This window comes from Anomaloglossus baeobatrachus, chromosome 3 (assembly GCF_048569485.1).
Source record: "Anomaloglossus baeobatrachus isolate aAnoBae1 chromosome 3, aAnoBae1.hap1, whole genome shotgun sequence".
Lineage (NCBI taxonomy): Eukaryota > Metazoa > Chordata > Amphibia > Anura > Aromobatidae > Anomaloglossus > Anomaloglossus baeobatrachus.
This window is the reverse complement of record NC_134355.1, coordinates 130,326,173-130,338,986: the sequence shown is the minus strand read 5'-3', so window position 1 is coordinate 130,338,986 and position 12,814 is coordinate 130,326,173. Positions and strand designations below refer to the sequence as shown.

The window sequence follows — 12,814 nt, the reverse complement described above, 5'->3', positions numbered from 1 at the left end:
TCTTTTTAGCCCAGCTGGCGCGGTCCTCAACTCTTCTGAGGAGGCACACACAGTCAAAGAATTAATTTATTAATAGGATTTGGGGCTATTTTCCAGGAAAAACAATATGAGACATAGCTACTAGGGATGAGCGAGCACTGCCATGCTCAGGTGCTCGGTACTTGTAACTAGCAGGTAATGCTCGGATGGGCGAGACTCATAATGGAAGTAGGTCAATAGGGAACTCAAGCATTTTTCCTGAAGATTTCCCAGAAAAATGCTCGAGTTCCCCATTGACTTCCATTATAGTCAAGTCATGAGTTGCGCCCATCAAAGCATCCAACTGCTCGTTACGAGTACCGAGCACTTGAGCATGATAGTGCTCACTGATCACTAGTGACTATGTTTATTCTTTTCTACTTACTAAAACCACAACTATTTATCTTCTTCTTACTTAGCCATAGATCCATACAATCCTTATAAGGATGACAAAGTATGTCTACTTTTATTGGAGACTGAATCATTAAAGGCAGTATGAATCGGAGCCTGGCTGCACTATTGCAGAAAGATATATTCAGGGAAAATATAGCTTGAAGAGCCAACAAAGGTCCATAGGCAGAAACGTGACTAGTACGGTGCTGCCCATGCCCAGCTTCTCCAGGGAATTGACAGATCTCTTGCTATGTACACAGAAGAGAGACCTGTCCATCACCTAGAGCGCCTCTTCAAATGATATATTTGTAAGCCAGGCTCTAATGTTGCCCGTGGTTTAGGCAGCATGAATCCACTGACGGGATTTCTTTAAACAGTGAAAGACACTTGTTTAAATTGCCAGGCACAAGCAAGATATCTTATTTCATCTCCATTTAAATAGTTTGTACATGTAGTATATTGCTTTGTGAGCATTCAAGAGTTATCACATCCTCCGCTTTCTGAGGGACACTCTCCTACACTTGTTTTATTTGTTATATGACCTATTACCTGTTGAAAATTAAGCATATTTCCATAATCTCATCTGTACTTAGGATATCTCTAAACCACTGTCACTCCATTGGTCCATGAATGGAGCAGTACACATACATGCACACTACCACGCCACGCGCTCACACAGTGTGGCATGGTCGGTCAATTACACAGGTCTACAAATAAATATTTTTTGTAATCATCGCAGGTGACTGTACTTTTCTGAATCATCTTTATGTCCTGATTTAAAAAATGTATATAGCTTTTCTGTATTTCTGTAGCATGTATAGTTTCCATGAAGCAGCATCATTATTTCTTTATTATAAGGTATAGGAAATATACTGACGACATTAACCCCTTCACCCCTAGGCGATTTTCCGTTTTTCCGGGGGGGGTTGGGGGAGTTCTCTCCCCTTCTTCCAAGGGCTGTAACTTTTTTTATTTTTCAGGCAATATTGCCATGTGAGGGCTTGATTTTTGTGGGACGAGTTCTACTTTTAAATAAAACCATAAGTTTTACCATATAGTGTACTGGAAAACGACAAAAAAATTCCAAGTGCAAACAAAATGGCAAACAAAGTGCGATTGCATGTTGGTTTTGAGATATTCTATTCACTGTGTTAGCTATATGGTAAAACTGATATGTGGGTGTGCTGCCTCAGGTCGGTACAAGTTCGTAGATACCAAACATGTATTAGGTTTACTTTTATCTAAGGGGTTAAAAAAAATTCAGATATTTGACCCAAAAAAAGGTGCACCATTTTTCAGAATCTATGGCAGAGTGACAGCTTATTTTTTGCATTTTTAATGGTACTATTTTTGCGCAGATGCTACATTTTGATCGCCTGTTATCGCATTTTGCACAAAATTTGCAGCGACCAAAAAAATGTAATTTTGGTGTTTTGGGTTTTTTTTGCCGCTTACCAATCAGATTAATTGATTTTATATTTTGATAGATCGAGCATTTCTGAACGTGGCGATACCTATATGTGTATATTTTTTATTTTTTTAACTCTTTAATTTTCAATGGGCAATTGGGGGGTGATTTGAACTTTTAGGTTTTTTTATTTTATTTTTTAATTTTGGAAAACCTTATTATTTAACTTTTTTTTTTTTTATTTTTATTTATTTTACTAGGCCCCATAGGAAACTATAACGATCAGCAGTCTGATCGCTCATTCTTTCTTGTATATCAGAGGAGCATTGCTCTGATTTGCACAAAAGCTGCTCTCCTCTCACAGACTGTGCTCTGCCGGCTGTAAGAGGCATTGACTCATGATAGCTACAGGAGTCATCACATGACCCTGTGCTACCATGACAACCATCGGATCCACGTGATCACATCACATGACTTCCGAAGGAGCCGGATAAATGAATGCTTATCGCGGCCTGCTGTTACATCGTGCTGTGACATTTTCACAGCGCCATCTAAGGGGTTAACAGATGCAAGTGGGTAGTGAATGCACTCGTGCCTGATAGCCGCACATGTCAGCTGTTCAAATCCGAGACATGTGACATCCAAGATACTGGTATGCATTTACCAGTTCCTCGACACCTTCAACATATTTTGGAGATTTATTTTTTCCCCAGACGTTTTCACAGATCCACTTGAAGCTTTTCCAAGATCTCAATTCCTTATCATTTAGGCGGGCTTTGCACGTTGCGACATCGCAGGCCGATGCTGCGATGTCGCACGCGATAGTCCCCGCCCCCGTCGCAGGTACGATATCGTATGATAGCTGGCGTAGCGAAAACTATCGCTACGCCAGCTTCACACGCACTCACCTGCCCTGCGACCGTCGCTCTGGACGGCGACCCGCCTCCTTCCTAAGGGGGCGGGTCGTGCGGCGTCACAGCGACGTCACACGGCAGGCGGCCAATAGGAGCGGAGGGGCGGAGATGAGCAGATTGTAAACATCCTGCCCAGCTCCTTCCTTCCGCATATCCTATGGAAGCCGCAGTGACGCCGGTAGGAGATGTTCCTCGCTCCTGCGGCTTCACACAGCGATGTGTGCTGCCGCAGGAGCGAGGAACAACATCGGACCGTCGCGTCAGCGTAATTATGAATTACGCCGACGCTGCAACGATGATACAATTACGACGATTTTGCGTTCGTTAATCGTATCATCAAGGCTTTACACACTACGATATCGCATGCGATGCCGGATGTGCGTCACTTTCAATTTTACCCCACCGACATCGCACCTGCGATGTCGTAGTGTGCAAAGCCGCCCTTAGAGTTCCTTCAAACACATCATCTCTCATAAGCTCTCTGATCTGAGGACCAACAAATACCCCTTCCGTTTTGCCCTTGAAATGTTGGAGAATTTCTGTCAAATGTACTGGAACCCTTGTGAATTTGTCTTTGCTATGGCTTTCACAAAGTTCTTCAATCCCAACTTTATTTGTAGTGGAGGAAGAAAGATTTTTGTTGGAGCAACTAAAGGATTATGCTGAACATTGTCTCTACCTGGAGCATAGATGTTTCTCTATCCCCAATCACGATGAACATAATGCTCTACTGTATTACTACTGTCACATAAACACAAGAAGCAACAATATTTTGTGAAACCTCCTTGCATTCCCATTATCAGACCAATCACTTCCAAATCTCCACAGATGTTCCATTGATGATGCTTATATTGTATAGCATCCAAAACAACTGACAGATTTTGATAACTTTCCTTTAGATAACATGAGTGAGCAATAGGGATTGATGGTTTCATATTTCCATTGTGAGGCAACACTGCTTTCAAACTTCTCTGGGATGAGTCTATAAACAATCGCTAATCTGCAACAGAATACTCGATTCAGTTCTTCAAAGAGGCCATTCACATTGTTACAGTACACCATTGGTCCATCAACTATGAAAAATTGTGTTAAAGTGTTACTTTTGTTTCAGTAATAACACACTTTGACATCATCATGTAGAAGATTCTTCTGTTTCAACCTAGACGCAAAACGGTCAGCTTTATCTTTTGGCAATGAAAGGTCTCTGATGAGATCTTGACTTGAGGTCTCCATGTCTTTGCTAGTAGCTTTAGCTCCATAGTCTTTATATTCTACTTCATTTTCATCCAATCCAGACACCGATTGTAAAGGGACTAGTAAGGAACCATCATGTGGAACTGGCCTAATCAAAGATTCAAGTTCAGGGTAATCTTATGTTTGTGCTTTGTAGAAAAGCCCTTCAGTTTGGCAAAAGAAAAGTAGCAGTCATCACTATGAATTTTGGGTTCTCTCCAAATCATGGGAACAGCAAATGGCATAGCCACTTTCCTCATATTCAGCCAGTCACGAAGACCATTTGAACAACTTAAGCATATCACATGAGGGGTCCAGCACACATTGAAAATGCAGAAATAACGTAATAACAAAAATACTTCTATCTCAGAAACTTTGTGATAGAGCAAAACTAAGCATATTTTTGGAATCCGCACATCAAACTCCAGAAAACAGACATTACATTTGCTGATGATTTTGTTATGGTTGACCAGTGTTCTATTCTAACCTGTGGATAAGTTGTAAATATAGGAAGCCCACTTTGGCAGTATTGCCATATGTATTTCTTTCCTGACAGCTACAGAAAGTCTATTGTGATTACCAAATAATGTCCTGTACCAATAATCATATTTCCCTTTTTTAGACTCTGAAATCACATGTTCATATTGCAAAGATCCTCATACCCATGACATTTCAGTCTTCATTTTCCGATTGAGTCACAACATTTCCTTAATTTGTTATTATTCACAACCATGAAAATTGAACAAGTCATTCTGATGTGATGGAAATTACAGTTGTGTTATTTAAACTTATGTCGTAGATATCTGTGAGAACGTGCCGTAATCAACTCCGTACTGCTCATGTCTGATGCTGTGCTTAGCCCTATTCAAGCAAATGGTACTCGGCTATAGGTCCAGACAAAGCTGTATGGACCAAGTGGTGCTGTGTTTGTTACTACAGAAGAGGCTGAATGCCACTGAGCGACCCCCTTTCTGTGGTCACCCTGAGGTCCCTTCCAATCTTCACCCTTAGACCATAAATATTGTATGCCACGAACCCCCTTTCAATAATGATAAACTGAATAGATACAAAAACTTAATTGTTAAAAATCAATGTATTCGAATATACAATAAATTATAGTAGTAGTCGTCACATTTGCTAATACTCTGTGTGGTATACATTGTTTCCTTTTCTGCTTTTGTATTGTAATTTTTTTTTTTTTGTTTAACAAAGTTTTCTTCTTTATTTTAAAGGCTGAAGAAATGCATCCTGGGTACTCCAAATTCAACTACGTGTATCTGGCAAAGGTAAGAGGATGGTGTTGCCTGATGCACGCTGACATTATATAATCTGTGCTATGGTCTCATACTGTGCATTAGTGTTATTCTGATTGTATATGGAATCATATGGACTCCCATTAGGAAGATAAATCTTAGCATGCTCTTTCATTGGGTATTATGGAGGTTTAATCAACTACAGAATGAATGATCTACAAGACAAGGGACTTACAGGGGTATTCCCATCTCCAAGATCCTAGCCCAATATATAGTAGGTGTAATAAAAATAGTAATATTAGTAAATACCTCCAATTAGAAATGTAGTATAGTTCTCTTGCTATAGCTTTGTCTCGTACCTAACGTGCAGGGCATTGCAGCTTGGGTATCTGTGGTTACGTCCAATCGAATAGTGACAGTTCGTTAGTTGCTTGTTGTCATAGCCATGGATTCCTAAGCTACAATGCCCTGCACATAAAGTAAGAGACATGGCTATATCAGGAGAACTGTACTACATTTCTAATTGGAGGTATTTGCCATTATTATTCCTTCTACAAATTGGGATATGATCTTGGAGATGGGAATCCCCTTTTAAATGTCTTTAATGGGAACTATGCTTTTAAGTAAATCTTCAGAATAAGCTATTCTGTGTATGTGCACATGAGGAATAGCGTTATTTCTGGCTATTATATGATTGTTTCCTAAATTTTTCACCAGTTTTCCACTCTGCACCCTTGATCTCCAATTTGCAACTGTCTCTGAGCTGGAGGGTGGAGACTAGCTTCTTTGATCTGTCACAGTCACTAACAAAAGTTTAAAGGGAGCCTGTCATATCAGATCACACTATTAATCTGCATATATACCGTTTATCTGCAGGCTAATATCATCAGATAGATGCCCAGCTGTAGTACTAAAAGTGCGGCACTCGGGAGAAAATGTATTTTATTCCTCCCTGGAGCTCCCGGGTTTCAGTAATACAGGTATCCTGACGCAGCTACAGTCACTGCTCAGTATTCTGTGAGCTGGAGCTGTGAGCACGCCTCTGCACTTTGACTGACAGATCTGCAGTTTATCAGTACAGAGCGAGCTGTCAGTCAAAGTGTCAGGGACTTGCTTATGGCCACCGCTCAGTGTTGGGAGTGGTAACTGAAACGTTGCCAGCACAACTTTGAAAGCCGACAGTTTCTGGGAGAAATAAAGTTAATTTTCTCCCAGGTGCTGCGCTTTCAGTATTGCAGTCAGACACCTTCCTAATGCTATTAACCAGCAGATTAACTCTACATGTGCAGGTTTATTGTATTCTCTGACCTGACAGGCTCATGTAATATACTTAAAAGGAGTAGGCACCATCATTGGATATAAATGTGATGCTGCCCGTGTTTATAAAGGAATACATACTTCACAAAGCAGAAAAAGCTTATACACAAAAACAGGGCACACAACTACAGTCAGGGCCAGAAATATTTGGACAGTGACACAAGTTTTGTTATTTTAGCTGTTTACAAAAACATGTTCAGAAATACAATTATATATATAATATGGGCTGAAAGTGCACACTCCCAGCTGCAATATGAGAGTTTTCACATCCAAATCGGAGAAAGGGTTTAGGAATCATAGCTCTGTAATGCATAGCCTCCTCTTTTTCAAGGGACCAAAAGTAATTGGACAAGGGACTCTAAGGGCTGCAATTAACTCTGAAGGCGTCTCCCTCGTTAACCTGTAATCAATGAAGTAGTTAAAAGGTCTGGGGTTGATTACAGGTGTGTGGTTTTGCATTTGGAAGTTGTTGCTGTGACCAGACAACATGCGGTCTAAGGAACTCTCAATTAAGGTGAAGCAGAACATCCTGAGGCTGAAAAAAAAGAAAAAATCCATCAGAGAGATAGCAGACATGCTTGGAGTAGCAAAATCAACAGTCGGGTACATTCTGAGAAAAAAGGAATTGACTGGTGAGCTTGGGAACTCAAAAAGGCCTGGGCGTCCACGGATGACAACAGTGGTGGATGATCGCCGCATACTTTCTTTGGTGAAGAAGAACCCGTTCACAACATCAACTGAAGTCCAGAACACTCTCAGTGAAGTAGGTGTATCTGTCTCTAAGTCAACAGTAAAGAGAAGACTCCATGAAAGTAAATACAAAGGGTTCACATCTAGATGCAAACCATTCATCAATTCCAAAAATAGACAGGCCAGAGTTAAATTTGCTGAAAAACACCTCATGAAGCCAGCTCAGTTCTGGAAAAGTATTCTATGGACAGATGAGACAAAGATCAACCTGTACCAGAATGATGGGAAGAAAAAAGTTTGGAGAAGAAAGGGAACGGCACATGATCCAAAGCACACCACATCCTCTGTAAAACATGGTGGAGGCAACGTGATGGCATGGGCATGCATGGCTTTCAATGGCACTGAGTCACTTGTGTTTATTGATGACATAACAGCAGACAAGAGTAGCCGGATGAATTCTGAAGTGTACCGGGATATACTTTCAGCCCAGATTCAGCCAAATGCCGCAAAGTTGATCGGACGGCGCTTCATAGTACAGATGGACAATGACCCCAAGCATACAGCCAAAGCTACCCAGGAGTTCATGAGTGCAAAAAAGTGGAACATTCTGCAATGGCCAAGTCAATCACCAGATCTTAACCCAATTGAGCATGCATTTCACTTGCTCAAATCCAGACTTAAGACGGAAAGACCAACAAACAAGCAAGACCTGAAGGCTGCGGCTGTAAAGGCCTGGCAAAGCATTAAGAAGGAGGAAACCCAGCGTTTGGTGATGTCCATGGGTTCCAGACTTAAGGCAGTGATTGCCTCCAAAGGATTCGCAACAAAATATTGAAAATAAAAATATTTTGTTTGGGTTTGGTTTATTTGTCCAATTACTTTTGACCTCCTAAAATGTGGAGTGTTTGTAAAGAAATGTGTAAAATTCCTACAATTTCTATCAGATATTTTTGTTCAAACCTTCAAATTAAACGTTACAATCTGCACTTGAATTCTGTTGTAGAGATTTCATTTCAAATCCAATGTGGTGGCATGCAGAGCCCAACTCGCGAAAATTGTGTCACTGTCCAAATATTTCTGGACCTAACTGTATATAATCAAATATGTACAATATAAAGTTTTGTTATTGAAATAGGGCTGATGACTGCAAAGCATTTGAAACATTAAAATGTATTGCATGCGATCCACCTATAATTCAGCAGCTCTTTAATCGCAGACAACAGTTGCAATATATGTTAAGGATCCGAGGAATTTGTTTACTTAAAGGTTGTAACAAGCCGTCTACCCACCCACTTAAATTTTCATTGAGGGAACTAATTTCTGCAGCTAGGGGACACATGGGAGAGGGGTTAATTGGCTTCTGTACATTATGTAAGGAATGGAAAACAGGAGTAAAGGGGGCTTTACACGCTGCGACATCGCTAATGCGGAGTCGTTGGGGTCACGGAATTTGTGACGCACATCCGGCCGCATTAGCGATGTTGCTGTGTGTGACACCGATGAGCGATTTTGCATCGTTGCAAAAACATGCAAAATCGCTCATCGGTGACATGGGGGTCCATTCTCGATTATCGTTACTGCAGCAGTAACGATGTAGTTCGTCGCTCCTGCGGCAGCACACATCGCTATGTGTGACGCTGCAGGAACGAGGAACCTCTCCTTACCTGCCTCCCGGCCGCTATGAGGAAGGAAGGAGGTGGGCGGGATGTTCCGGCCACTCATCTCCGCCCCTCCGCTTCTATTGGGCGGCCGCTCAGTGACGTCGCTGTGACGCCGCACGGACCGCCCCCTTAGAAAGGAGGCGGTTCGCCGGTCACAGCGACGTCGCCGGGCAGGTAAGTATGTGTGACGGGTCTGTGCGATGTTGTGCGGCACGGGCAGCGATTTGCCCATGTCGCACAACAGATGGGGGCGGGTACCCACGCTAGCGATATCGGGACCGATATCGCAGCGTGTAAAGTAGCCTTAAGGCCCTGTGCGCACTAGAAAATGGAATTTTCTTAAGAAAATTCCGCACCTTCTGAAAGATTACTGCAGTTGTGATAAAAAAACGCAGCAAGCCACACCCGAAAACCGCATGCAGTTTTACTTCATTTTGCCGTGGTATTGCCGCAAATTTTCCGCAGGTTGTTCCCTGCGTTTTTTTACCATTTCTATGGCAAAAACCGCAGGTACCTGCGAAAAAGAAGTGACATGCACATTAATTACGCAGCGGAAATTTTGCAGCAAAACCCGCAGGGACAAAATAACGCAGTGTGCGCACAGCATTTCTTTATCACCATAGGTTTTGCTGGAGAATGAATGAGGAATGTTATAAACATTTTCTGCAGCATTCCTTCAGCGAAATCCACAGCAATTCTGCGGTAAAATCCGCAGCATGAGAGCACAGGGCCTTATAGAGCAAATTGCTACCATAAATTCACCCTATTTTTTTTTTCTTTTCAAGATCCCAGCATTTATCCCCTTTTGCCCCAAATTAGAAATAATTTTCTGAAACGTTTGGACAGGAGTTCTTTTTATGTGAATCCACATCCAAAATTACAAAAGCCCTACCTTTGTCCGCTGGTGTAATAATCCTGTATTTTTTTTTTTTTAAAGTTCAAAAGGAGACACCTATTGTTCTTTATATTTTTTCAGAGCTTGATGTCGTACCATATGATAGTGATGGTACTAATTGAACCATGACTAAGACCTTATGGTTGAAACGCGTTATTTGCTGAATTGCTACTGACTTTTCCATGTTCGCGTGTATGTTCCAGAAATAAAATATACAAGTTTTTTCAAGCTCATTCCCACAGTGCTGGATATCTTCCTTTTTTTCTTATTAGGCTGGAGCAAGGATCGCATCACCCCTACTGGCCAGCAGTTCTCCTGACAGTAGTTTCTCCACTACATAGAAATATGTGAAGCTGACACTTACCTGTTAGGAGAGCCGCCATCCATGCGATGCGATCCTCACGCGAGTCACTCATGCTCCCAGCTTAGGAATTGCAGGACCGGTGAGCTGGATTTTTACTTCAACTTTGTTGACAATTTGAAACAAAACTTTGGATGGGTCTGTGATCACACCCCAATATCTTAGCATTTTCATGAAGACTGCATCCCTATGTAACATTTCTAACAATTTTTGACTTTTCTATCAGTTACGACAGGCTGCTGATAAGTCTTTGACTTTACCCAGAAAGGGTAAGGGGGGACGTAAGTGCAAACCTGGATATTGGTAATGCAGCTGATGTGATTTATTTGGACTTTGCAAAGGCATTTGATACTGTACCACATAATAGCCTTATACTAAAGCTCCAGAAGCAAGGACTAGGGGAAACTATATGCAACTGGGTAAGGAATTGGCTAAAAGATAGGAAACAAAGAGTAGTCATAAATGGTATATTCTCTAAATGGGCTATAGTCAGCAGTGGGGTGCCGCAGGGATCTGTGCTAGGACCGATTCTTTTTAATCTTTTTATTAATGACCTTGTGGATGGGATTGATGGTAAAGTGTCAGCCTTTGCTGATGACACCAAACTATGTAGGATATTAAAAACTGACCTTGATAGTGCAATATTACAAAAAGACAATACTAAGGACCAGGGGGCATATACTGCGGATGGAAGAAAAGTGATTCTGACAGCTAAATAGGAAAGGGTTCTTTACAGTTAGAGCAGTCAGACTGTGGAATGCCCTACCACAAGAGGTAGTGATGGCAGATATTAAAACAGCTTTAAAAAAGGGCTGGATAATTTCCTCAGTACACAAAACATTGTTTGTTATAAATGACTTAGTGACCAAATGTAGAACTGGTGGAGGAAGGTTGAACTAGATGGACCTAGGTCTTTTTACTTTTAAGTAACTATGTAACTAAACAAGATAGGATGATGAAACTTTACATTTATTCCACATACTCTCCACTGATGTCAACACACTTCTTACATCGGTATTCCAAGTTCTGTAAGCCTAGCAAAAAGAAGGATTTCGGTTGTGCATCAAACCAGGCATCCATAGCAGCCATGGCATCAGAAATGGTGTGAAATTTGGTACCCTTGAGGTGTTTCTTCAGGTTTGGAAACAGATGATAGTCGGAGGCAGCTAGATCTGGTGAATAAGGTGGGTGGTCAAGCAGCTGGAAGCCCAGCTCTGCCGGTTTTGCTGTTGTCGCTTGTGCAGTGTGAGCAGAGTTATGGTCTTTCAGGAACAAGATTCCTTTGGACAACTTCTTTGGATGAGGAGACCCACTGTGCCTCCTTTCTTTTCACTGCTCCTTGTTTTCAGGGTCATAGAAATAAATCCAGGTCTCATCCATAGTGACCAGTTGATCCAGGAACTTCTTATCAGTCCGGTAATGCTGACAAATGGACAGGGAAGTTATCACTCGCATGCTTCTCTGATCTGTTGTCAAACATTTGGGGACCCTATTTGCAGATAGCGTCTTCATGTCCAAATGTTCATGGATAATAACACAAACACGTTCACGGGAAATCCCCATAATGTCTGCTATTGCTTTAGCTGAAATTCGTCGATTTTCCAGTATGAGGTTGTGCACAGCATCGACGATCTCCGGAACAACAACCACTGTCTGTCGCCAGGACATTCCTCATCATTGGTGCTGAAGTGGCCAATTTTAAATTTGGCAACCCAGTTCTTAACTGTGGAATATGAAGGGCATTGCTCCCCGAATGTCTGCGACATATAACCATAAACATCCTTTGTGGACTTTCCTTGCAGGAACAAGAATTTTATTACTCCTCTGCTCTCAGTTGCTGTGAATATCGCATTAGAGTCCGCCATTTTGATTTCCCGCGTCCGTAGATCACCGTTGCTATAAGCAACAAACGCAAAATTTTGAAAACATATATTAGACACATAAGGCTCTCATGTGATGTAACATTGATTACCATAGAAACAAAAAAAAATCACAAAGCCAAAGACTTATCAGCAGCCCCTTGTAAATCTCTTTTTTGGCCCATTTTACTTGATTAAAACAAACTGCCTAATAATTCTGCAAACCTTGATAAAGGGTGCAACTGGTGGTTCCGATTATATAAAATATCTACAGTGTGTGGATAACGATAACTGGGATGCGCACAGCACAAATTCATCAAATGCACATGCGTCTACCTAATGCGCCTTTCTAATGCCAGTGCACCAAGTCTTTAACTGTGTATGTATAATCTGAATTCTAAGTATGCGCTCATGTAATCCCTAGATTATGAGAGTAGGTCCTAAGATTTGACTATCATTAAAAGAGCATTATGATTTAATGATGATTATGGTACAAAGTATAGAAGTGTAAATGACCAAAGCTAAACAAGTCCCTATTAGAAACATGAAAGAGACACCGCTATGCAGAAGATGCAAAATTATAAATTTATAAAAAATACACCTATGTTGACACCATGGGATTGTTAATCAAAATATGAAAGGCACATGTATTATATATGACATCCTATTATTTTATATTTATCTATATCTCACATACAAATTGTTCCTACTTTTTTTTTTTTTTTTTTTACCTTTTGGACCACATAGAGACAATTGATGAATGAAGGAAATTATACAGCAGTACTTGGCATTGTAACTGTGCTTTCTGCACT

The 12,814-nt window shown here is 41.1% G+C and overlaps 1 protein-coding gene across 1 annotated transcript in view; it reads left to right on the top strand.

Annotated features, from left to right (window-relative positions):
- The window catches only part of RMDN2 (regulator of microtubule dynamics 2), a 159,138-nt gene that overhangs the window by 132,884 nt on the left and 13,440 nt on the right, over positions 1 to 12,814 (top strand). Inside the window, exon 10 of the mRNA XM_075338130.1 lies at positions 5,199 to 5,252. Coding sequence (XP_075194245.1) covers positions 5,199 to 5,252 — 54 coding nt within the window. The remainder of the gene's footprint in view (positions 1 to 5,198; positions 5,253 to 12,814) is intronic.